This window comes from Sus scrofa, chromosome 5 (assembly GCF_054392235.1).
Source record: "Sus scrofa isolate SSC_HxYL_T2T_F1_AM1 chromosome 5, Sscrofa_HxYL_maternal_Yorkshire_Landrace_v2.0, whole genome shotgun sequence".
Classification (NCBI taxonomy): domain Eukaryota; kingdom Metazoa; phylum Chordata; class Mammalia; order Artiodactyla; family Suidae; genus Sus; species Sus scrofa.
In genome coordinates, this window is record NC_139387.1 from 34,605,566 (window position 1) to 34,631,667 (window position 26,102).

A 26,102-nucleotide genomic window follows, 5' to 3' on the forward strand; every position below is an offset into this window, starting at 1 on the left:
TGATCTTTGGTGCAGCTTTCAGCTATACTGGATCCTTAACCCACTGAGCTAGGCCAAGGATTGAACCCACATCGTCATAGATACTAGCCTGGGTCTTAACCCACTGAACCACAACAGGAACTCCTGAAGAACAACTTTTATTGTTAAATACCATGAAAACCATCTTGGTTCAAAAGCAAGTGTTATATAATATGATCAATTTTCTTGCTGGTTAAAGTAAATTTATTACTGTCTCTTTGATTTGGGTTTCTTAAACTGGTTGGGCTAAGTGAGAAAGTCCATCAGATCAGTTGTTCTGTGAACTCATTTGTATGTTTTGATTTTTTCTTTTCTGATATCCTGTAGTTCCATTTATAACTGTAATGAGAGCTTTGCAGTTTCCAAAAATAATGGAATTCCTCCCAGTTCTTCTGCCTCGACACTTTAAACGGCTCATAAGCTTAGATTCTGTACAGGTGTTGGAAAAGATAGAAGAGATTTTAGGTACACAGCCATGGAAACTTGGATTTCATAAGGTAAGTAAGATATTTGCTTAGCATTTAGTAATCTTATATAAGGCAGAACTTCTCAAACTTGACATTTTTTGGCATTTCTACCAAAGGAAAAAAATTCGTTTGGACCTCAGTGTTGATTTTCCTTGCAGTGTTACAACTAAATATCAGCTTCTTATACTTATGGCTTTTACGCTCAATGGGTTAAGGATCTGGCATTGGCGCAAGCTGTGGTGTAGGTCTCAGACACAGCTCAGATCTGGTGTTGCTGTGGCTATGGTGTAGGCTGGCAGCTGTAGCTCTGATTTGACCCTTAGCCTGGAAACTTCCACATGCTGCACTTGTGGCCCTTAAAAAAAATATATATATATATATATAAAGAAAATATAAAAAATATAAAATATATATAAAATAAAAATATAAAATATATATATATAAAGGAAAACAAAATAACAAAATAAATGACAGTCAAAAGATCAGTAATTTAGTTACATTATTTAATATGATGTTTTTTGTAACTGAATTTCCATTAGCAACTTGAATGTAGATCTTTTGAAAAGACAAATTCTTATGAGTTTGGCAAGTCTGTTCTGTGTAAGTGTGCAGTTCCTCACGTTCCTATCTGAGCTTTTGAAAACTTTGATTATTCACATGGTACATCGTGATGTCATTTGGTTTCTTATCTCTGGCACTTCCGTTCTTGTCATTTCGATACCAGGAGTAGTAAAGTGGCACTGTGAGGCTCCAGAGGTGTTGAAAACAGATTACAGCACTTAAATCCTGGTGCTACTTGGTTATAGGTGGTTTTCCAAATGATTTTAAAAATTCTGAGACAGGAGTCCCCATCGTGGCGCAGTGGAAATGAATCCGACTAGGAACCATGTGGTTGCGGGTTCAATCCTGGCCTCGCTCAGTGGGTTAAGGATCCAGCATTGCCGTGAGCTGTGGTGTAGGGTAGTAGACATGGCTCAGATCTGGTGTTGCTGTGGTGTGGGCTGGCAGCAACAGCTCTGATTAGACCCCTAGCCTGGGAACCTCCATATGCCGTGGGTGCAGCCCTAAAAAGACAAAAAACAAAAAATAAAAATTCTGGAGTTCCCGTCGTGGCGCAGTGGTTAATGAATCCGACTAGGAACCATGAGGTTGCGGTTTCGGTCCCTGCTCTTGCTCAGTGGGTTAACGATCCGGCGTTGCCGTGAGCTATGGTGTAGGTTGCAGACTCGGCTCGGATCCTGCGTTGCTGTGGCTCTGGCGTAGGCCATCAGCTACAGCTCCAATAAGACCCCTAGCCTGGGAACCAACATATGCCGCAGGAGTGGCCCTAGAAAAGGCAAAAAGACAAAAAAAAAAAAAAAAAAAAAAAATTCTGAGATAATTGGTAGGATTTCCACCCCCCCAAATGTTTGCAGATCCCACACCTCTGCCCCCCCATTTGAATAATGGATATAATTATTCAAATTACTCAAATAATGAATTTGTTCCCTCTATAAAATTACTGTGATTTCAATACACTTGGAAAAATAAGATTCTGGAACATTAGATTATTATATGTATTTATTCAGTAGAAAAGAGAAGTAGAGCAATGAGCCTTCTGGAATTTGAGTGGGAAAAGGAGGATTGAAGTCCACTGTTGAGCATATAAACCACCACCCAGAATAAAGACTTTTACGAGGTAGTATATTCGTTTGCTAGGGCTGCTGTAACAAATAGCATAGACTGGGTGGCTTCCACAACAGACACTTATTTTCTCATAGTTCTAGAGGCTGTGAATCCAAAGTCAGGGTGTCGGCAGGGTTGATTTCTTCTGAGACTTCTCTCCGTAGCTTGTGGGTGGCTGTCTTCTCCCTGTGTCCTCACATGGTCCCCTCTCTGCTTGTCCGGGTCCCAAACCCTTTTTATAAGGACACCAGTCCTGTTGGATTAGGGCCCACCCCAGTGATCTCATTTTAAGTGAATTACCTCCTTAAGGACCTTATCTCCAAGTATGGTCCCATTGTGGGGTACTGGGTCTTAGAATTTCAGCATTTGCGGGGGACACATTTCAGCCCATAAAATGTATGGAGGGCTCCTGGGGCAATGTCTCCATGAAGAAACAAATGGAGCTGGTAGATGAATCGTGGTGAAGGAAGTTCAGTACCTTTGCAGTTGAGTTTGGGCAGGGTGGTGGGTGACCCACAGAAAATGACAGAATCCAAGAAAATGAGGCTGGCATTAACATCCTAGTACACCTAGGAGCTCAACACACAGTTAATGTAAGCACAGTACATCATATCACTCAGCTCTGAATCCTGTGTGTACTGATTTTTTTGGTTTTTTTTTTTTTGTCTTTTTGCCTTTTTTTCTAGGGCCGCTCTTGTGGCATATGGAGGCTCCCAGGCTAGGGGTCTCATCAGAGCTACAGCCACCGGCCTACACCACAGCCATAGCAATACCAGATCCGAGCCGCATCTGCAATCTACACCACAGCTCACGGCAATGCCGGATCCTTAACCCACTGAGCAAGGCCAGGGATCGAACCTGCATCCTCATGGATGCTAGTCAGATTCGTTAACCACTGCACCATGACAGGAACTCCCTGTGTACTGATTTAACCAAAATCGGTTTTCAAAATGTATACTGTTAAGTTTCTTCAAAGATGGGAGGAGAAGAAGCATGTGTGGAGGTAGTGGTATAGGAGAGAGAGCATCCATGAAAAAGGACTTCCGTAGTAAGGAGTTAACACTAAATATCTAAAATTAAAAAAAAAAATCAAGGGAGTTCCCGTTGTGGCACAGTGGTTAATGAATCCGACTAGGAACCATGAGGTGGCGGGTTTGATACCTGGCCTCGCTCAGTGGGTTAAGAATCTGGCATTGCCGTGAGCTGTGGTGTAGGTTGCAGATGCAGCTCGGATCCTGCGTTGCTGTGGCTCTGGCGTAGGCCATCAGCTACAGCTCCAATAAGACCCCTAGCCTGGGAACCTCCATATGCCGCAGGAGCGACCCTGGAAAAGGCAAAAAGACAAAAAAAAAAAAAAAAAAATCAGGAAATAGTGAAAAAGTACTTAGAAATGTGGAGATGAATTCTGGAAAGGCGTGCGAAGGAGGGTAAGTCAAGGGATTCCTATTTTTTTGTAGTGAGATTCATAGTGTTATTCAACTTTTAAAATGTATATGTATTGCTTTGAGAAAGTATAATTTAATTAGAAGATTATATAGATCTCTAATCATAGTATAGTTTTTTTTTTTTTGTCTTTTCAGCGCTGCACCCGTGGCATATGGAGGTTCCCAGGCTAGGTGTCCAATCGGAGCTGTAGCCGCCAGCCTGTGGTACAGCCACAGCAATGTGGGATCCGAGCTGCATCTGCGACCTACACCACAGCTCACGGCAACGCTGGATCCTTAACCTGCTGAGCGAGGCCGGGGATTGAACCTGTATCCTCACGGATGCTAGTCAGGTTCGTTCACCACTGAGCCACATCGGGAACTCCCATCACGGAATAGTTAACTAAAAAAAATTAGTGATGTATTAGATACACAGTTGTTTCTCCAAATTTAGTTGAAGCACATGTCTTCTGGGACTGAAAAAATCATTAACAAATCCTAGAGTTTTCACCGTACTTCTAATACTATTCCTCACCATTTTAAATTTTGATAAGCTTGCACTTTGTTTTCTTAAAGATAACCTACAGAGAATTGAAGCTTTTGCGGTGTGAGGCAAGCTGGACATCATTTTGTCAGTGCAAATCTCTTCTCCAGTTGATGACCGATTTGGAGAAGCATGCATTACTCATATATTTTCAACTGAAGCGCATCTGTAGAGAGCAGGGGCACACGTGCGTTGAGATAGCGGACTTCACTTCTCAGTTGTTAGACTCTATGTCTATTCATGATGCTTGGCAGTCGCTGAAGTTCTTGAAGGATATCGGTGTGGTGACCTATGAGAAGAGCTGTGTCTTTCTCTATGACCTTTACCAGGCAGAAAGAGGCATTGCCTCTTCGATCAGTGACCTCATGACAAGGCCACCATGGCAGTTACATGTCGATGTCAAAAAGGTGCTTGCGTCTCTCTCCACCCCAAGACCTGAGAATCCAGGAAGTGATGATAGACCGAATGAGAGTCAGCCTGATGGAACAAGATCAGAAGAGCCGGTGGACATTCCGAACACCCAGGACCGTGGGGACCAGATTTGTGACAATGGTGAAAATGAAGTTAAGGCAGAAATCAGTGACGTTCAGCTGGATCAGGATCAGGTGGCTGCTTTGGACATGATCTGCGCCCATGCTGTGACAGTCATAAGCGGGAAGGGCGGTTGTGGGAAGACCACAATCGTGAGCCAGCTTTTTAAGCATATAGAGCTATTGGAAGAGCGAGAAGTGAAAAAAGCCTGCGAAGATTTTGAGCAAGACTGGGATGTACCAGATGAATGGATGACCTTCACCGAGCAAAGGCAGCTGCAGGCAGGCAAGGCTATCGAAGTTTTACTTACAGCACCTACAGGGAAAGCAGCTGGCTTACTGAGGCAGAAGACTGGTTTTGATGCTTATACATTACATCAGGTAAAACCTTTTACATTTTTTCTCTATAGAAAACATTTGCCTTAAATACAAAATTTAGGCGTTTATTTTTCGTTTCGTTCTGATGACAATCAGTAGGTATTTAAAGAAAAATTTTTTTGTTAAAGTATGGTTGATTTACAATATTGCGCCAATCTCTGCTGGGCAGCAAAGTGACTCAGCCGTGTGTAATACGTAATATACATACACATTATTTTTTATATTCCTCTCCATCATGTTCTATCCCAGGAGATTGGATATAGTTCCCTGTGCTATATAGTAGGACTTCGTTGTTTAGTAGATATTGATTGATTGATTTTTTGTCTTTTTCCCTTTTCTAGGGCCGCTCCTGCAGCATATGGAGGTTCCCAGGCCGGGGTCCAATTGGAGCTGTAGCCGCTGGCCCACGCCAGAGCCATAGCAACATGGGATCCGAGCCGTGTCTGCGACCTATACCATAGCTCATGGCAATGCCAGATCCCCAACCCACTGAGCAAGGCCAGGGACTGAACCTGCAACCCCATGGTTCCTAGTTGGATTTGTCAACCACTGAGCCGGGAACTCCTAGTAGGTATTTATTGAACGCCTTCTAGATCCCTACCTGGTGGTAGCTAACCACTTAGATCAGTGCCACCCAAAATAGCTGTCTAGAAACTGATACAGCTTTGCAGTGAGATAGGAGCCTGTGCCAGAAAGTGAATCAGTGCACTGCTTCCTTCATTGAAAAAGTCTTATTATGACAAAAAAGTCAACTAAAGTGTATGCTTCATGTTACAGTTAGTTGAGATTCTGGCACCTGCCCTGTTTCTCACTGGGACTGGTTACAAACATGTCAGAGTCCACAGATCATGTTCTGAGAAGCATTGGAGTTGAAAAGGTTTTTCTTTTCTAGAATGAAAGCTCTGTGAAAATGAGGGCTTGGATCATCTGGATTAGTTCTTTATCTCCTTTGCCTCCAGCAGTGTCTAGCAAATGGTAGTTGCCTAATAAAAATTTCAAATGAATTAAGGTACTTGAAAAAGAATAGTTTCAGCTGTAGTTAAGAATCATGAAGTTTTAAACTTGTAAAGAGTTGGAGAGTTTCCTCTAGCCCTTTTATAGATCAAGGAACTTAGAAGATTTCTAAAGGAAAGGTGATTGCATTGGAGTCTAAGGGACAAGGAAGCTCAGGTGAGCTTTTATTTAAGGGAAAGCCCTTCCCAGAGGCATCAAGAGAACGGCCAAGCGTGTATAGAGGGTTTTGAGGTGACTCTCTTTGGAATGAAGTGTATGTATTGTAAAATGATGGAAATTACACCCGGAATTTGAGCCTTAAAGTTTGTATTTTGCAGTTTCATTAAATCCTTGACAGACTGGTGAAAAGTAGGTAAGTGATGTTATTTATCTACATTTTATAAGAAGAGCCAGCTGAAACTTGGGGATGTTAAACATTTGGCTCCAAACCTTAACCAAGTGCAGAACTAGCACTTGGATTCACATTTCCGACCTCCCGGCTTGCTGCTCTTTCTGCGGTGCCATAATTCCCTCATTTATGATAGACCTTTTATACCTAATAAAGAAGCTTTGACTTGACTTACTGGGGAGCCATTTAGGTTCCCAAGCAAGAGAGTGAAATGAAGAAAGAAGTTTACCTAGAATCATAGATCCGTGGGCCACCTCAGAAAATTACTTTTGCATTACTTTTATTTGTCACATGGGTGAACGTAGTGCCAGAGAAATTCCTGCCAGTGTAGCTCATTGGCAGAAGAGTCTTCTGATCAGTTTATGATGTTTGCCAATATGCCTTCATGTCTGATTAGTCTAAAGGACTGAATTAGAAGAGGAAGGGCCAGGGAGGGGATCATTACTAAATTTCATCCTATGGTCCAACTCTGAACCTCCCGAGGCCATGTTTAGGCTCAGAAAGATGTATGGGCACAGGAGTAGCGCTGAGGTGGCACTTGTGCCACTTATTTATCATCCTTGGGCTAGGGAATACCAGGTTTAGCAGAATTAATTGCAAATAGTTTTTTAGTGTCCAAGTAGGCACAAAATACTTCATGAGACATATGTTGTTAAAAAAAACAATCATTTGTTGTTTATCTGAAATTCCAGCTTAGCTGGATGTCCTGTATTTTATCTGGCAGTCTCATCTGGGGTTAGTATGTGGGTGAACCTGGCTATAAGGCTATTAGAGTAATGTATTTATTTTTTATTAAGGTATAGTCGATTTACAGTGTAGTGTCAATTTCTGCTATTACAGCAAAGTGACCATCTTCTGTCACAAGAAACTGGATATAGTTCTCTGTGCTATGCAGCAGGACATCATTGCTTATCTGTTCTAAATGTAATAGTTCATGTCTACTAATCCCAACCTGGCTGTAAGGCTATTGGAGTAATTTAAACACTCATAGATGGAGCCTGTATTGAGTTGATGGCATTAGAAATACAGAGGAAAGTATCAGTGAGGCATCTCTTAAGATAACTAATTGAATGGATAAAATAAAAGAAAGGAAACAATTAGTGATGATTCCAAATGTGAGCCAAGGCCACTGAGAGAATGGAGAGGGTTTGTTGAAGGGAATTCTTGCATTCGATTGAGAAATGTGAAGGCTTTTACTGAATAGACACAATGAATCTAGTTTCAGTAGAAAAATTAAGATACAACAGCATTTAAAAAGTATATGTATGGGGAGTTCCCATTGTGGCTCAGCTGGTTAAGAACCCGACTAGTATCCATGAGGATGTGGGTTTGATCTCTGGTCTTGCTCAGTGGGTTAAGGATCCGGCATTGCTGCAGGCTGCAAGGTCCCGGTGTGGCTTGGATCTGGTGTGGCTGTGGTTGTGGTGTAGGTTGGTGGCTAAGGCTCTGATTTGACCTCTAGCCTGGGAACTTCCATATACCTCAGTTGCGGCCTTAAAAAGGAAAAAAAAAAGTATGTGTGTGTGTTTGTGTGTGTGTGTGTGTGTGTGTATGCACATATATAGAAGCATGCATACAACACAGAAGCATTTCTGGAATGTTATACACCAAAGTACATAACATTGTCTGGTTGTAATTTTGCAAATTTTTTCCCTCATCCGGATTTTTAAAAATGGTAAATATTATTACTTCTGTAACAGTTATTTTAGTTGTTTTGGTGGTGGTGGTGGGGTGGTTTTCTCGATGTTGGGAAAGTCAGGGAGTGTAGAGAGCTAGAAGAAAAAATAGTATTCTCATAGTTTGGGAAGGCAGCCCTTTATTTCCAGAATGAGTATTATCGTTGGGAGAAGAGGGGGCTTAAATGTTTGGGCTATCTCTGAAGGCCAAGAGAAGGTTTAGTGGGGAATGGAAGAGAATAGGAAGCTCTCTCTGGGCAAGAGTAATAAAAGAAGGGTTGGGATTTTTTGCAGTGGAATAGTGCTGGGCAAAGCTTGTAAAACACACCAACCACTCATTAGGAAGCAGTTTTTTGAACTGTTTCCTCTACCTTTTCTGTGGATTCATCTTATAATTTGTGTTTGTTGGTTTTTTTCAACTTTTCCCCTATGTTACTCTACCTCCATCTTCCCTGTCCCTTTCTCATTTAAGAATTTTAGCAGAATTATGTTGTTGAACATTTTTTTTTTTTTTTGGTAAATTTTATAACCTGAATTTAGAAATGCCATGCTTTGCTTGTAGGTCAACTACAGCTTCTATATATGGGAGAAGAAGACGACCAAGGACATGCCATGGAAATTTTCTTCGGTTAGAGTTCTGGTGGTGGATGAAGGGAGTTTGGTATCCGTAGGAATCTTCAAATCGGTTTTAAACTTATTGTGTGAGCACTCCAAACTTTCTAAGCTTATAATCCTTGGTAAGTTAAAATATTGTTGGAGTTCTAATTGTTCAAATAATTGTGGTTGGTAAATTGTTTATACCGTTTCACTGGATTTTTGTGTGTGTTTTGGATCACACCTGCAGCATGTGGAAGTTCCCAGGCCAGGCATGGAACTTGCACCAGAGCAGCAACCCAGGTCTCTGACAACACATTGGTAATGCCAGGTCCTTAACCAACTGTGCCACAAGGAAACTCCCCATTTCACTGTTTTAATATCCATATCCTACAGGTGGGAATCCATTTCTTAGAGCCCGTGCTAAAGCCACACTGAGTTCAGTCTGAGCACTCTTTATTGCTTGGGTGGTTCTTTGTTTTGGCCAAGATATTAGTAGGCTAACAGGTGAATGCAATAGAGTTGTGAGGGAATACTGTGATCCTCTAAATGGTTACTATTAAAATAGTAAAATTACCATAGTCTCAGAGTCTATCAGTATGTAGGTCATTTGGAAGTAATAAAAAGTCTGAATTATAGACCAGTTAAAAGTAATTTTAAACTAATAATGCCAATGAGACCTTAACAACCTCTTAAGTCCTTTACAACTCTGGGAAAATTCAGTTAGATTCTATTGTGTAGACTATATGATTTTAAGAGAGAGAAAATAGAATTACAATGAGAGAATCAAAATATTTATAGATAATTGTTTTAGGTATCTGAGGCTGTTGTATAAGCAATTGATTCTATTGATAGCTTAAGCGTTCTCCCAGTTTCCACCTAGAAAATAGTTTCTCTCTAGGGTTTGCTAGTTTGTTTCAAGTAAAAAAGATTTTTAATAGAGCAAAACATTACCGTTATAATACTGGAATTTATTATCAAATGCATTGGGTTTGTTTTATATTTTATGTTTGCTTATTTGAGGCCATTGATTTTTTTCCATGTTTAATTAATAAGACATTGAGCCAGATTGAATGAGTGACTAAATTCTAGTTGTGTGAGGCTTGGGGTTTTTTTACATTTTGGTGAAAATATATGTCCCTACACAGTTGCCTGTGTTTATAGATATGAAAAAGTTCAATTCAAATTTTACCTTATTGCATTAACGCTATTTTTTTTTTTTTTTTTTTGTCTTTTTGCCTTTTCTAGGTCTGCACCCATGGCATACGGAGGTTCCCAGGCTAGCGGTTGAATTGGAGCTGTAGCCGCTGGCCTATGCCACAGCCATAGCAATGCTAGATCCGAGCCGAGTCTGTGACCTACACCACAGCTCATGGCAACGCCGGATCCCCAACCCACTGCAGGCCAGGAACAGAACCTGCAACCTCATGGTTCCTAGTCAGATTCGTTAACCACTGCGCCACGACGGGAACTCCAACGCTATTTTTTTATCTTATATTGTTTAATTTGAATGTTTTTGTTATCGAATATTGTTTTAAAGACTTAATATTCTTAAGTAATTTTAAAGACTTTTGAGGGCTCTTTTTCTCAGAGTAAGCCTTTATAATTGTAGCATGTGTTAGTAGGAAGAATAAAAATAATTTCTAAATTTAAGGCCCTCAGTTACCTAAAACCTACTGTATTTAATTTTTCTCCCTTTTAGGTGATATTAGACAGTTACCCAGCATTGAACCTGGTAATTTGCTGAAAGATCTTTTTGAGACTCTTAAGACAAGAAATTGTGCTATTGAACTAAAGACAAACCATAGAGCAGAATCTGAACTAATTGTGGACAATGCTACAAGGTATAATCTAACTAAAATTTAGCATTTTCTCTCTGTTGTATTAGAAATAAAAGGTAAAAAGGTAAGTTCCCATTGTGGCTCAGCAATAACAAGCCTGACTAGTATCCATAAGGATGTGGGTTTGATCCTTGGCCTTACACATGGGTTAAGAATTCAGCGTTGCCATGAGCTGTGGAATAGCTCACAGACTCGGCTCGAATCTTGGTGTGGCTGTGGCTGTGATGTAGGCCAGCAGCTATGCTCTGATTTGACCCCTAGCCTGGGAACTTCCATATGCCGCAAGTGCAGTCCTAAAAGGCCAAAAAAAAAAAAGAAAAAAAGAAAAGCTAAAAAGGAGTTCCCGCTGTGGCACAATGGCTTAAGAATCCACTGCAGTGGCTTAGGTTCTAACCCTGGCCCTGCGCAGTAGGTTAAAAGGATCGGCCTTGCTGCAGCTATGGCTTGGATTCAATGATTGGTCTAGGAACTTGCATATGCTGCAGGTGCAGCCATAAAACTTAAAAAACAAAAAATAAATGGAGTTCCCGTCATGGCTCAGTGGTTAATGAATCCGACTAGGAACCATGAGGTTGCAGGTTCGATCCCTGGCCTTGCTCAGTGGGTTAAGGATCCAGCATTGCCGTGAGCTGTGGTGTAGGTCGAAGACCCGGCTCAGATCCCGCGTTGCTGTGGCTGTGGTGTAGGCCCGTGGCTACAGCTCTGATTTGACCTTTAGCCTGGGAACCTCCATATGCTGGGAGTGCGGCCCTAGAAAAAGGCAAAAAGACAAAAAAATAAAAGTTTAAAAAAAAATGCTCATTTTTGAATTAGGTTGACTCAGTGCAGTATGTTTACTGTGTCCTTTTAGTAAACCTGCTCTATCCTTCAGATATGTATCTTTTGTCCCACAAATTAATAGTTTTCATTACTGGTCCAACATCAAGTATTGCTGAAATTTAAGAATAATTTTTTTCCCTGATTTTAAAAGTATGTATGTGAAATAAAGTTGCATCAAGCTTAGAGGCCAGAATAAGCCCAAGGGGAATAGAAACTTGGAAATGAGTCCATTAGAGTTCAAGGACTGGGGAAGAGGAGTTCCCGTCATGGCTCGGTGGTTAACGAATCCAACTAGGAACCATGAGGTTGCGGGTTCGATCCCTGGCCTTGCTCAGTGGGTTAAAGATCCAGCGTTGCTGTGAGCTGTGGTGTATGTTGCAGACGCAGCTCGGATCCCGAATTGCTGTGGCTGTGGCGTAGGCCAGTGGCTACAGCTCTGATTCAACCCCTAGCCTGGGAACCTCCATATGCCATGGGAGCAGCCCAAGAAAATGGGAAAAAGACAAAAAAAAAAAAAAAAAAAAAAAAACTGGGGAAGAGATTTCCCTTAATTTTTATAAGGGGAGGCAAAACCAAAACCAGAAATAGCAACAGTCCTCGATGAATCCTGGTGGCACCTGTGGCATATTACTCTCATTAAAGTAGGACAGAATTCTCTTTCCTTAATCTTTGCATAAACCTTTAGAGTAATCCTTTGTAATAGATACGATGAAACCACAGAATATTGGGACTGTTTTTGTTGCTTACACATTTTCTTTGGTGGAGGTCAGCAGAAACCAGAGTATTCAAAACTTACTATCTCTATGCCCCTGTCTACCCTGGCTAGGATAGTGGGGGTACAGAAAAAAATGGGAAGAATAGTGTGAATGGTATAGGTTCATATTGAGGCATTGAGAAAAATAATGCAGTCGGATGTATAGTATTCTTATAATTCTTCTGCTCCTTCCTAAAGGCCACCTCAGTTTTGGGTTGTTGGTAGATTGATTGGTCATTTTTTTTTTTTTTTTTGTCTTTTTGTCTTTTTTTTGTTGTTGTTGTTGCTATCTCTTGGGCCGCTCCCGCGGCATATGGAGGTTCCCAGGCTAGGGGTTGAATCGGAGCTGTAGCCACCGGCCTACGCCAGAGCCACAGCAACGCGGGATCCGAGCCGCGTCTGCAACCTACACCACAGCTCACGGCAACGCCGGATCGTCAACCCACTGAGCAAGGGCAGGGACCGAACCCGCGACCTCATGGTTCCTAGTCGGATTCGTTAACCACTGTGCCACGACGGGAACTCCCTGATTGGTCATTTTAAAGTCACAAAATCATGGAGGAATCTAAAGCAGATTAGATCTGAAACTTAGGAATTCTTTTTAGTAACCCTTTCAATATCTTTTGTGCTGAGCTGTGCTCCTTTCATCATCTTTTTTTTGCTTTTAAGGCCACACTCATGACATTATGGAGGTTCCCAGGCTAGGGGTCCAATTGAAGCTACAGCTGCTGGCCTACTCCACAGCAACGCCAGATCCTTAACCCATTGAGAGAGGCCAGGGATCAAACCTGCAACCTCATGGTTCCCAGTCAGATTTGTTTCTGCTGCTCCATGATGGGAACTCCCATCATTTTTTCTTGGTTGTCAACACAAAGTGTTTAATGACAGAAGGATCCCTTTAACACCGCGGAAGATCTGCTAGAGATAGAAGTGTGTTACTTGTCCTGGGTCAGAAGCAAAACAGGAAATCCAGGGAGTTCTCTGGTGGCCCAGCTGTTAAGGATCTGGCATTGTCACTGCTGTGACATAGGTTTGATCCCCAGCCCTGGGAACTTCCGAGTGCTGCAGGTGCAGCAAACAAACAAACAGGAAATTTGTGGTGATTCTTAGTACCCCCAAATTAAATCTGGGATATTTTCAGCAGGGACAGCCTTCCTCCCTCTCCTTTCCTCCCTTTCAACCCTGTCGGGAGGGGTTGAAGATGACAGAGTAGGGTACCATACCTTTGATAGGCTGCTGTTAGGTCTTCCAGGCAGTTTTCTTCCAGATAACCAAAGAGGGACTCTAGTGTGACAAGGCACTTGGCCCTTACTGCGCTTTCTAATTTGACTTGCAAGACTTGGGGAATACAAGAACAGGAGGATGAGGAGGGAATAGAAGCAAAGAGAAGATGGGGATACCTGGTTCCATTGGGAAAATGATATATATATGTGTATATGTATCTATATGTATATCACTTTGTCTATATCATATAAACATATATATAAACATATATGATATAGACAAAAGAAAGGAAAGGAACGAGTATGATGTAAGTGTATGGGAAAGGCCCCAAAGAGTCCAAATTAATTTAAATAGAAAGGGATATGGAGCCTAATGGGCCCAAATTTCCTTCCTAGCTCCTCTGCTTTCTATCTCTGTAATTTGGGACAACCCCATCACAGTTAACTAAGCTTCATGTTGCTTACCTGTGAGATGAGGCTAATACCTACCTTGTATAGTTCTTTTGTGGTCTTGAGAAAAGTAGGTCAGATCCTAAGAAGGGTGCTTAGTAAAGCCCCTGACAGTTTTTTTCAATGCTTTTAATGTTCTAGGGGTAGGGGACTGACTGATAAATGTAACATCATGGCCTTGCTAAGTCTATTTTAAAAATCATTTATTAAGTATAATGCATATGTAGCCTTTTCACCCTGTGTTTGACCTATTCACAGATATATATAATTCTTTTTCATATTTTTTTCTGTCATGCTTTATTATGTAGGAGTTATTTATTTTGCTTTTTAGGGCTGTACCTGTGGCATATGGAAGTTCCCAGGCTAGGGCTGAATCAGAGCTGTAGCTGCTGGGCTTCGCCATAGCCATAACAATGTGGGATCTGAGCCGAATCTGTATAACCTATGCCACAGCTCACGGCAGTGCCAGATTCTTAATCCACTGAGCAGGGCCAGGGATCGAACCTTTGTCCTCATGGATACTAGTTGGGTTTGTTACCGCTGAGCCACAAGGGGAACGCCTACTATAGGATACTGAATATAGTTCTTTGTGCTATGCTGTAGGGCCTTGTTGTTTATTTATAGTAATTTGTATCTGCTAATCTCAAATCTTAATTTATTCCTCCTCCTCCATCCCCTTTCCCCTTTAGTAACCATAAGTTTGCTTTCTTTGTGAGTCTATTTCTGTTTTAAATAAGGTCATTTGTATCATATCCCACATATAAGTGATTTTGTATGATATTTATCTTTCTCTGTAACTTCATTTAGTATGATAATCTCAACATCTATCCTATGCAAATGGCATAAACATGCAAATGGAATTTTTATGGCTAAGTAGTATTCCATTGTATGTATATTCTGTCGATGAATGTTTAGGTTGCTTCCATTTCTTGGCTATTGTAAACAGTGCTGCTGTGAACATAGGGGTGCATGTATCTTGTAGAATTTAAGTTTTCTCTGGATATATGCCCAATAGTGGGATTTTGCTGGATCATAGGGTAACTCCGTTTTTGATTTATTAAGGAACCTTCATTCTGTTTTCCAAAGTGGCTGCATTAACTCACGTTCCCACCAACAGGGTAGGAGGGTTCCGTTTTCTCCACACCCTCTCCAGCATTTAATATTTGTAGACTTTTTAATGATGGCCCTTCTGACTAGTGTGAGGTGTAGTTTTTGTTTTTGTTCTGTTTTTGGCCACACCCATGTTACATGGAAATTCCCAGGCCAGGGATGGAATCCAAGCCATAGGAGTGACAACGCTGAATCCTTAACCGCTAGGCCAGCAGGGAACTCTTTCATTGTAGTTTTGATTTGCATTTCTCTAATAATTGGCCATCCTGAGCATCTTTTCATGTGCCTGTTTGCCATCTGTATATTGAAGACACATTTTTAGATACTAATGTTCTTGGTGCATTGTTTTATCTTAAAGAATCTCAAAACGCCAGTTTCCAACATTTGATGCAGAGCTGAATATCTCTGACGATCCAACATTCCCTGTCTCAATACAAGATAAATCATTTATTTTTGTCAGACTCCCAGAAGAAGATGCCAGTTCTCAGTTCTCAAAAAATAATCATCACCCTCGTAAGTATAAACCTTTATGTTACATAGGGTTAAGTATTTCAGTTTTGTAATATAGTTATTAAATGACTAGTTATAATTTTATTTGTGGTGAAGGTAAATATTGCTAGTAAAATATTAGGCACTGCAAATAAATTATTTTATTAATCATCAAAGCAGATTACTTTAGAATTTTGTAAAGAATAAGCTCTTTAACAAATGCATCCTAAGGCCTTAGTAAATATTTGTTGAGTGAATAAATGGATGTTGATGGTTAGTTTAAAGCAAAGCCCTGGTAATACAAGTTCATTCAGGAGAAAGCATATCTTTTTTTTGGCTGCTGCCTGGCATATGGAGTTCCTGGACCAGGGATCAGATCCAAGCTGCAGTTGTGACCTATGCTGAAGCAGTGGCAGTGCTGGATCCTTTGACCCACTATGTGGGGCTGGAGATCAAAGCTACCTCCTGGCTCTGCAGAGACACCACTGATCACATTGTGCCACAGTGGGAACTCTAAGAAACATATCTTAATGAACCTTTTCTTTTATAGCAATTGGACAGGTAAATACTACATTCGTTGTTTTGAGTATAATTGTGAGACAAAGGTAATGGCTTTCAAACTGTTGCCAAGCAGAGTTCCTAACAGTTCTATTTTTTATAAGATGGACAAGCATTGCTTCTAATCATGGATGTTGGGATGACAATACGACAGGGTTGAGAAAGTCATGGGGCAGGGAATTGCCTCCCTTATGTGGCCCCTGTCACATCACTCTACCATTTGTAAGATAAGAGGTGTGGTCGCAGTGCCTCTGGGGCAGTTGTGAAGGTTAAGGGCATTCATCTCTTTTGAGGAACTGCATAAATGTTCATTTCTTTGTGAATAATAGATATGAAATTATCTATTGCCAATGAATTTATTTAAATAGGTTATATACCTTTTGATCTTTATTATAAACTTCCTTAGCAGACTTTTTTTAAATAGGGAAAGAGTTTACCCAGAATTGAATTCGTGAAGACTTACGTGATCATTATTGAGGATTTACTGTCATTGCCACAGTTCTTGACGGTATAGCCTTCCTACTTTGCATCTTTCATTCTGCTGGTGAAGTTAATTGACATCAGCTTCATCGATAAGCCTTCCCTCTTTGTGTGTGTCCCCCTCTCAGTTCCCTTGGGCTAGTGTTCATTCACATGGTACGAGATTCTTTTTAAAAATGACATCATGGAGTTCCCATCGTGGCTCAGCGGTTGGCGAACCCGACTAGCATCCATGAGGATGTGGGTTTGATCCCTGGTCTCGCTCAGTGGGTTAAGGATCTGGCATTGCCATGAGCTGTGGTGTAGGTTGCAGACATGGCTTGGATCCCGAATTGCTGTGCCGGTGGCCACAGCTCCGACTGGACCCCTAGCCTGGGAACCTCCATATGCCACAGGTGTAGCCCTAAAAAGATAAAAAGATCAAAAAAAAAAAAGAGAGATCATGTAATAATAGGATTCTATAAATGCCTTTTTGATTTTTTTCAGATTGCAGAAATAATTTATATTCCTCTGAAAAAGGTCAAATGATACAGAAGTGTTTGAAGTAAAAATTAATATTTCCTTTAACCATCCTTTTTCCTCTTCCCCCAAGACAACCCCACAAAGCTTGCATCCAAAGGAAGAGCTTGGTGTTTACCTTTTGAAACCTTTAATATCCATACACAGAATATATTATTTATTTTAATTTTATACAAATTGGAGTATAAGATGTGTATTTTGTGATTGGTTTTTTATTATATATATATAGCGAATAATTTATAGATAATATTTTCACTGCAGCTTAGCTCATGGTAGGTAGGAGTTCGGATGAAGAGAATGAGACTTAGATGGTTAAGAAACTCGTGGAGTTCCCATCATGGCACAGTGGAAACAAGTCCGACTAGGAACCATGAGGTTTCAGGTTTGATCCTCAGCCTCGCTCAGTGGGTTGAGGATGTGGCATTGCTGTGAGCTGTGGTGTAGGTTGCAGATGTGGCTTGGATCCAGCGTTGCTGTGGCTCTGGAGTAGGCTGGTGGCTGCAGCTCCGATTAGACCCCTCGCCTGGAAACCTCCATATGCCGTGGGCGCAGCCCTGGAAAGACAAAAGACCAAAAAAAAAAAAAAAAAAAAGAGTGACTTGCTTTCTTTGCCAGTCCATTTAAATCTGTCTAAAATATGGTGAATTTTATTCCTGGCAGCCATTCTTTACATTAATGAGAATGTACTAAAACAAACAAACAAACTTGTTTCAGAGTGGTAGGAGAGCTTAGCTGCTGCTGTTTTTCTATCTTAATTACAAACTTGAGCTGGAAAATGAGTCTCTTCTTTAAGAGAATTGAATCAAAACTCCTTAGAGAGGCATATAGTACTTTTTCATTAATAATTAAGTATTACTACTGAATACTTAAAGAGTAAGTATTACTTAATAAATTACTCAATTATTCCTATTATTGCAAGGTACAGGGAACCTAAAACAGGCCTCAGAGCTGGGCTAGAATTTTGGAGATGTTGCAATGTGAGGGGCAAGTGTGCATCTTAGAATCCAGGAGATAACAGTGTCCGCCTTGGTCTTGGAGATGTAGGGAGTGAACTAAGCAAGGAGCAGAACAGCACGATCCTGTACGTGGAAAGAGAACAATGTTCTGTGAGACCTTTGGTGGGAAGCGGTGGGGGGGGTGAGCCGAGGACGGGCCATTTTTTGTTGTGAGCCACTCGGGAAGTCTGAAGATTGGCCACGTTTTAATGATAATCCTCCCTTCATCTGAAAAATGAAGGGCTCAGTGAGCAACTAATCCAGTCTTCCTAGAGCAGGGAGTCACACGGCCTGGGCTTTTTCCTTCCCTGGTGATTTATCTGCCCCCAGGGGGAAAGGCCCAAAAGCCTGGCGTGTTTTTACCCCAATTTTTACATCTTCTCTCTCCCGTGAGGCATGGTCCCTGATGGGTAACACCGTCAAGAGAGATTAGAGGAAGCCTGCTTCTTGGTGCTGGGAGGGAGGGCGAGCATTGTCTATGGGTGTCATCACTGTCAGTGATCCGAGCTCTAGGAGAGGGAGCCTGGCCATCTTGCCCCACTGGAAAATTTCTTTTACTTCCAGGAGCCTCAGTTTTCACCTTCGAATCAGGGATTGTAATTAGTGGGGACAGTTAAATTATTTCGTAGCTGGTAGGGTCTGGTCACACTTAGAATGGATGCCCTTCCCGTGTCAGGGTTAACCTTTTAGTTGCTGAATCATGGGGAGATCAGGAGGTTCTGGAGGAAGGAAAGTCGTGATTGGGGTGGGAGGGAGGGCACTGCGGTGTTTGGGAAGAGCTATTTTCTAGGCATTGTAGACTTCTCTCCATATGTTACACCGGGATGTATCAGCTAAGTGTCAGCCCTGGATAGAATAATAGGTGTATCATATGCTGACTGTGAAGATGAAACGAAGTGAAATCACATGTGCAAAGCGTAGAGATTCTCAAATTATCACTCAAAGTCAGCGTCCACAAACCATCAGTTACTATGCAGCGATTCCATTCCAAATTAGGAGCTCTCCTGGTTTGTGGTTGACCTCCCTATTGAGAGTGGAGTGTCTGGACCCTTGTCCTGTTCTCTTCTGTTGCTCTGGCAGACGCAGCAAATGAGGTGGATGCTCTATGGTGAACTTGTATCCCATTGGGTGAGATGTTTTCCTGGGCCCCGTAACAGGAATTCTGAATGTGTGTCTACACTGAAGCAGTGTTGTCATTCAGTGCTTTTCTGTGTTAACTGTTTTCTCTTAAATTATCAGATTTATATTCTGCCGTTAAAAATTTACTCAAAGAAAAGGACCTAGAAGATGCAAAAACATCACAATTCATTGCATTTCGAAGGTAAAGCATTTACCATATTTTAATGTTTTTAACGTAGCTTTTAAATCTCATATCTTATGAATCTAGATGTTATTGGAATGGGAGATTCTGGTAGTTCATTGCTGTGAATTCTCCTATTTTGAGGTATTTCTTTGGTAGACCCAGCAGAAGGCAATTTTCTAAACAGGGCTTTTTCTACCAGATATTGTAATTGTCAACTCTTAGGAAATCTGAATGGAACGAAGGCTTATGTTAAGATCACAATTACAAAATACCTTTTTCTGGAGAAAGTCCTGGAAGCTTATTTTAGAATCCAGTATCTCATAATTGTTGGTGACAGAAATCAGCATAAAACAGATTCCATTAAGGTGACCCTTGTGTTTTCCTGTGTTCCAGGCAGGACTGTGACGTGATCAATGCCTGCTGTTGCAAGCACTACACGGGCCGTCTAATCAAGTGAGCAGGGTGCTTCCTGGGTTCCCTGTACTTTTGTTTGTTTTGGCATTTAGCGCAGTAGCCACATATTTCACAATCTTTTTTTTAATCCTCCTTCGTGAAGTCAAATGATCTCTTCTATTACATGTAATAAATTCCTTTGGAATTGACTTTTGGAGAAGCAGTGTTATAAGAAACATAAGGAATAAAATTGTCCTTGTGGTTTCCTACGTAGGAAGATGAGCATGGGGAATTCAGAATTTTTCAAATTGGAATGTGTGTGGAGTGTGTCCAAGAACCTTAGCAACGGGATGCCTGCAGAGGGCACCTTAAGTACACAGCTGTCAGGGAAATAGGAGTTGAGAAAAGCCACTCTATTGACACCTAGGACAAATCCACTCGCTTCTCTTGGATTTATCAGCACCTACTATTTATTAAGTGCAGAGAACCCAGGGATAAGTGAGTTACAAGAGGAGCTCCCTATTTAATGAAGAAAGACACAAGAAACCATGATAGGTAGCCTAACAAAGGGTTAAAAAAGCATTAGATTGAGGCCTTGTAGTCTGGATCCCGGTAACTATGATCTTGGGCAGGTAAGTTCACTTTTCTGTGTATGTAGCAGAGGATATTTAGCCAGGATTCCCCTCCTAAAGTTGGATGAAATGAAATAATATTATCTATACCACTTACCACAATAACTGGTATACAGCCAGCATTTATTCGACTTACTGCTATTATTCTGATATAATGTCATAATTATAATAGGATTTCATATTATACTGGAAATATGTATCAGTGCTGTAAGACTTGAAATAGGATAGTGATAAGAGAGGCTGCAGAGGAGAGGATAAATTTAAAAGGTAGAACCAGAGTTCCCGTTGTGGCTCTGTTGTTAACGAATCCGACTGGGAACCATGAGGTTGCAGGTTCAATCCCTGGTCTCGCTCAGTGGGTTAAGGATCCAGCATTGCCGTGAGCTGTGGTGTAGGTCGCAGATGTGGCTCAGATCCTGCGTTGCTGTGGCTGTGGCATAGGCCAGCGGCTACAGCTCCGATTCGACCCCCAGCCTGGGTGCGGCCCTAAAAAGACAGAAGACAAAAAATAAAAATAAAAAATAAAAATAGAAAAAAATAAATAAAAGGTAGAACCAGTAAGTGTTTTGGTTACTTTTAGAATATAAAAGGAAAGAGAGACTTCAGCCTTTGTGCCAAGATTTCTAACCTGGAAAGATTGGGCTGGGAAATGTCACTGAGTTTGAGGTGCTGCAGAGAGTTTAGGTACTCAGACCACAGTTGTGGGGGCCTGATTTCTCATTGACCTTAGGAGAACAAAAGCAATGTGAAGACAGCGTGGACATTATATTGAGCAGTAGATCTGGGTCTGAATGGGAGTTCATGCTTAGCGTGAAATTGAGGCTTTCCAAACTCTGATGCCGTATTCTCACTTTGAAACCCAGAGACCATCAGAATAGGCTTGAATTTGGAGTCGGCGATAAAATTTGTTGTACCAGGAATGTGTATCTCTCAGAGTTACTCCCTGAAAATACCTCAAACGGTCAGCAAAATGATGAAGCAGACGCCAGTGGTAAAGACTTGAATGGTATTCCTCACGGTTTTGCTAAAAACAAGCATGACTTTGAAAGTGGTATTCGCCTCTGCAATGGAGAAGTGTTTTTTATAACAGGGGTAAGTGATAACAGGCAAATAGTATCTTTTGATCTATCAGGGTTAGATCTGATTTTCTTTTTATTGCCTGAGGATTGATTCAGAATCTAGTCATATTGGGACTGACATGCTTCTTCCATTGTGTGTGTGTGTGTGTGTGTGTGTGTGTGTTTAGGGCCACACCCATGGCACATGGAGGTTCCCAGGCTAGGGGTCGAATCAGAGCTGTAGCTGCTGGTCTGTGCCACAGCCACAGCAACACCAGATTCAAGCCGCTTTGCAAGCTACACCACAGTTCATGGCAACACCAGATCCTTAACCCACTGAGTGAGGCTGGGGATCGAACCTGCGTCCTCATGGTTGCTAGTCAGATTTGTTTCTGCTGAGCCACGACGGGTACTCCAGCTTCTTCCATCATTTTTTGTTAAGGATTTTTTCATCTCTGTCCCTAAGGGATCTTGGTTTGTAGGTTTCTAGTGATGTCTTGTCTGGTTTTGGTGTCTGACTAACGGTGGCCTCATAGAATGAATTGGGAAGTGTTCCCTTCTCTTGTATTTTCCAGAAGACTTTGTGAAGAACCATTTTTCATAAGTTTGAAGTTTTTGAGGAACAAAATACAAGGGACAAATGACACACTTATTATATTTTACAGAGTATCATTTCCTTGCATGCTGCTTAAATACACAAACTATATTAATGGTCACCTTGAATTTGTCCTCATTGTATAAACACCATAAACATACCAAGCTTATTCTTTAAGAGCTGTGAGGAGAAGTAAACGCTTTGCAAAAATGTACGCAGACTTATGTAGTCAGTGCAGGAAATGAAATGTACAATCTTTAAAATAAGAGAGACAATATAGACTGCTCTCCAAAGAGTCAAATTAAGGTTAAATTTCAAGGACCCAAAACTCCCATTTGTGTTTATTAAAGTATTTGAGTGTGTATATATTCAATTGGTGCTTACTCGTAGATTTTAAGCTTTTTGAAATTCTGAACAATTATACATACTATTTGATTTTTTTATTATTTTTTTATAATGTTTTTTATTTTTTTCTCATTATAGCTGGTTTACACTATTCTACCAATTTTCTGCTGTACAGCATGGTGACCCAGCTACGCATACATGTATAGATTCTTTTTTCTCACATTATCATGCTCCATCATGAGTGACCAGATATAGTTCCCAGTGCTACACAGCAAGATCTCATTGCTAATCCATTCCAAAGGCAATAGACTTCATCTTTTAACCCCAAGTTCCCAATCCATCCCACTCCCTCCTCTTCTCCCTTGGCAACCACAAGTCTATTCTCCAAGTCCATGAGCTTCTGTTTTGTGGAAAGGTTCATTTGTGCCATATATTAGATTCCAGATATAAGTGCTATCATATGGTTTTTGCTTTTCTCTTTCTGACTTCACTCAGTATGAGAGTCTTTAGTTCCATCCATGTTGCTACAAACGGCATTATTTGGTTCTTTTTTATGGCTGAGTAGTATTCCATTGTGTATATATACCACATCCTCCTAATCCAGTCATCTGTCGATGGACATTTGGATTGTTTCCATGTCTTGGCTTTTGTGAATAGTGCTGCAATGAACATGCAGATGCATGTGTCTTTTTTAAAGAAAGTTTTGTCTGGATATATGCCCAAAAGTGGGATTGCTGGGTCATATGGTAGTTCTATGTATAGTTTTTCTAAGGTACCTCCATACAGTTCTCCATAGTGGTTGTACCAACTTACATTGCCACCAACAGTGCAGGAGGGCTACCTTTTCTCCATACCCTCTCCAGCATTTGTTATTTGTGAACTTACTAATGATGGCCATTCTGACTGGTATGAGGTGGTATCTCATGGTAGTTTTGATTTTCATTTCTCTAATAATCAAGGATGTTGGAGCATTTTTTCATGTGCTTGTTGGCCATCTTATACATAACTTTTAATTACAAGGTGCTTACATTTTATGTTGAACCTTAAAATAGACACTCTTTACAGTGTTCTTGTTTGAAAACATACAAAACATTTATTTGTTTTGGTGACAGGATAAAACTGATATCACTTGTGGAAAGAAAAGATTTTTGACCATTAATAATATGGCTGGCTTGGAAGTAACTGTGGATTTTGGGAAACTAATGCAGTGCTGCCACATAAAACATGCATGGGCAAGAACTATTCACACGTTCCAGGTAAGGATGGACTTTTATAAAGCTATTCAAAGAGCTTGCCAAAATAGAGTACCTTGCATTATTGTCTTCCTAATTTTTGTTGCTTTTATTTTTATTTTTCAATTGGGAAACAAAATGCTCAGAAGTACAGAAACCACTGTACAGGTACTAACGTTTTGCCCTTTCTGTTTCTTTCTTTCTTTTTTTTTTTTTAAAGCATTTTAATTTAATATCCATTTCTGGGATTATTAGTGAAGTGAAACATCTTTTATTTTTTATTTTTTTATTTATTTTATTTTTTTGTCTTTTTGCCATTTCTTGGGCCGCTTCCGCGGCATATGGAGGTTCCCAGGCTAGAGTTCCAATCGGAGCTGTAGCTGCCAGCCTACGCCAGAGCCACAGCAACACAGGATCCGAGCCAAGTCTGCAACCTACACCACAGCTCACGGCAATGCCGGATCGTCAACCCACTGAGCAAGGGCAGGGATCGAACCCGCAACCTCATGGTTCCTAGTCGGATTCGTTAACCACTGCACCACTACGGGAACTCCTGCCCTTTCTGTTTCACAGCTCTCTTTTATTGGCAGGAACTAAGACATTATAGTCAAGTCTCATCCTGTGGGCTTCCTCTCTCACCAGGGAGAGAGGAGGGGAGACTGAATTTCCCCCTCAGCTCCTGTCTTTAGAGCTCCTTGGCATGGCACACTCACTGAGCTTGTCTTTATTTAAAATTTTGATATTTTGGGAATGCCCACTGTGGTGCAGTGGGTCAAGAATCTGACTGCAGTGGCTAGGGTTGCTGTGGAGGATGCAGGTTTGATCCCAGCCCGGTGTAGTGGGTTAAGGATCCAGCGTTGCTGAAGCATAGGTTGCAGCTGCGGCTTTGATTCATCCCTGGCCTGGGAACTTCCATATGCCACAGGTGCAGCCATGACATTAAAAAAAATTATTTTTTGATATTTTGTTCAGCATGGATTTTTTTGTTGTTGTTGTTCCAAAGTTTTATTTATTTATTTATTTTGTCTTTGTAGACAAACTTCCATATGGAAATTCCTAGGGTAGGGTTAGAATTGGATCTGCAGGCCTATGCCATAGTCACAGCAATGCCAGATCTGAGCCAAGTCTGTGACCTACGCCACAGTTCATGGCAACACTGAATCCTTAACTCAAAATAGCAGGGCAGGGATCGAACCTGCATCCTCATGGATACTAGTTGGGTTAGTTACCGCTGAGCCACAGTGGGACCTCCCCAAAGTTTTATTTTTTAAAGTTTGTCTAGCTTCTTTGCTATGTTTCTCAGCATCCTCTTAAATGTGCCCAAAGCAAGTGCCTCAGTTCCTCTCCCCTCATCCCAAGCCTTCCCACCCTCCTTGGAGGTGATTTCAGACCTGTGTCTGTCTACTCATATAGACAGGGGAACCAGGTTCTACCTAAGTGGTGTTGTAATGATTATATATTTTTTTGTAACTTGCTTTTTGTTTGCTTAACCAACTTTATTGAGGTATAATTTACACATGCATTTTAATTACAAAAGTGGGGTGAGTTTTAACGAATACATCCCCTTCCTCTACCCTTGTGAGGTAAATCCTTTGTACTTGGGAATAATTTTAGATTTACAGAGGAGTTGGGAAGTGTTGGGCTGCATCCCACAGGCCTGCAGGGCCTTCACTTGCCCCATTTTAAGACAAAGAAAGCCTGGAATCACCAACAAGACATCAGTGGTTTAATGGATGGAGGAGCTTTCATGTCTGAAGCAAGGTCCTGGAGTGACACCCCACTGTGTGTGGTGGATAGTGGGCAGGACATGGCCATCTTCCCTCTGGGAGGAAGTGAGGCTGCCGGTTAAAGCGGAATTGATGTCAAGTTGGCTCACTGGTTACCAGGGAAACCAGCAAGGGACACACCCCTCACCATCCCTTTGATTAGAACAGTCACTAGCTGGGGCCTGGGGTGAGTATGTGAGAAGGTCAGTAATGTGCGTAGGCTGCAGGTGAAGCAGGTATTCTGCAGGTAGGGGGTGTACCTCGAGCAAGAGAGCAGCCATCTTTGTGGCCTGACCGTATAGGAAGTTGGTATAGAGAGTTCCCATATACTCTTCACCCAGTTTTCCCTAATGGGAGCATCTTATACCTATGGTATCTTGATCCAAACTAAGATGTTACTGTGGGTACAATGCTTTTAATGAAACAATACTCTTTTTTTGGATCTCACCAGTTTTTCCACTCATGTCTTTTTTCTGTTCCAGAATCTCATTCTGGTTACCGCATGGCATTTGGTGTGACTTGCTTTTAAGCTTTATTTTATTTTATTTTATTATTTTAATTTATTTTTTGTCTTTTGTCTTTTTAGGGCCGCATTAGCGGCCTATGGAGGTTCCCAGGCTAGGGGTCGAATTGGAGCTGTAGCTGCCGGCCTACACCACAGCCACAGCAACACCAGATCTGAGCTGCATCTGTGACCTACACCACAGCTCATAGCAATGCAAGGCCCACTGAGCAAGGCCAGGGATCGAACCAGCAACCTCATGGTTCCTAGTTGGATTCGTTTCCCCTGTACCATGACGGGAACCCCATTTATTTATTTAATTTTTTTTTTAAGCTTTATT

General features: G+C 41.3%; 1 protein-coding gene across 3 annotated transcripts in view; it reads left to right on the forward strand.

Moving 5' to 3' along the window:
- Positions 1-26,102, forward strand: part of HELB (DNA helicase B) — a 51,582-nt gene that overhangs the window by 3,566 nt on the left and 21,914 nt on the right. For all 3 annotated transcript variants that reach the window (XR_014803507.1, XM_003126364.5, XM_013997699.3), the window contains exons 3-11: positions 346-515; positions 4,151-5,029; positions 8,667-8,841; positions 10,401-10,542; positions 15,254-15,408; positions 19,176-19,257; positions 19,633-19,692; positions 21,128-21,356; positions 23,375-23,518. Coding sequence is in view for 2 of the 3 variants with exons in the window: in XM_003126364.5 (XP_003126412.1) it covers positions 346-515; positions 4,151-5,029; positions 8,667-8,841; positions 10,401-10,542; positions 15,254-15,408; positions 19,176-19,257; positions 19,633-19,692; positions 21,128-21,356; positions 23,375-23,518 (2,036 nt within the window). In the remaining variant the exon portion in view is untranslated. The remainder of the gene's footprint in view (positions 1-345; positions 516-4,150; positions 5,030-8,666; positions 8,842-10,400; positions 10,543-15,253; positions 15,409-19,175; positions 19,258-19,632; positions 19,693-21,127; positions 21,357-23,374; positions 23,519-26,102) is intronic.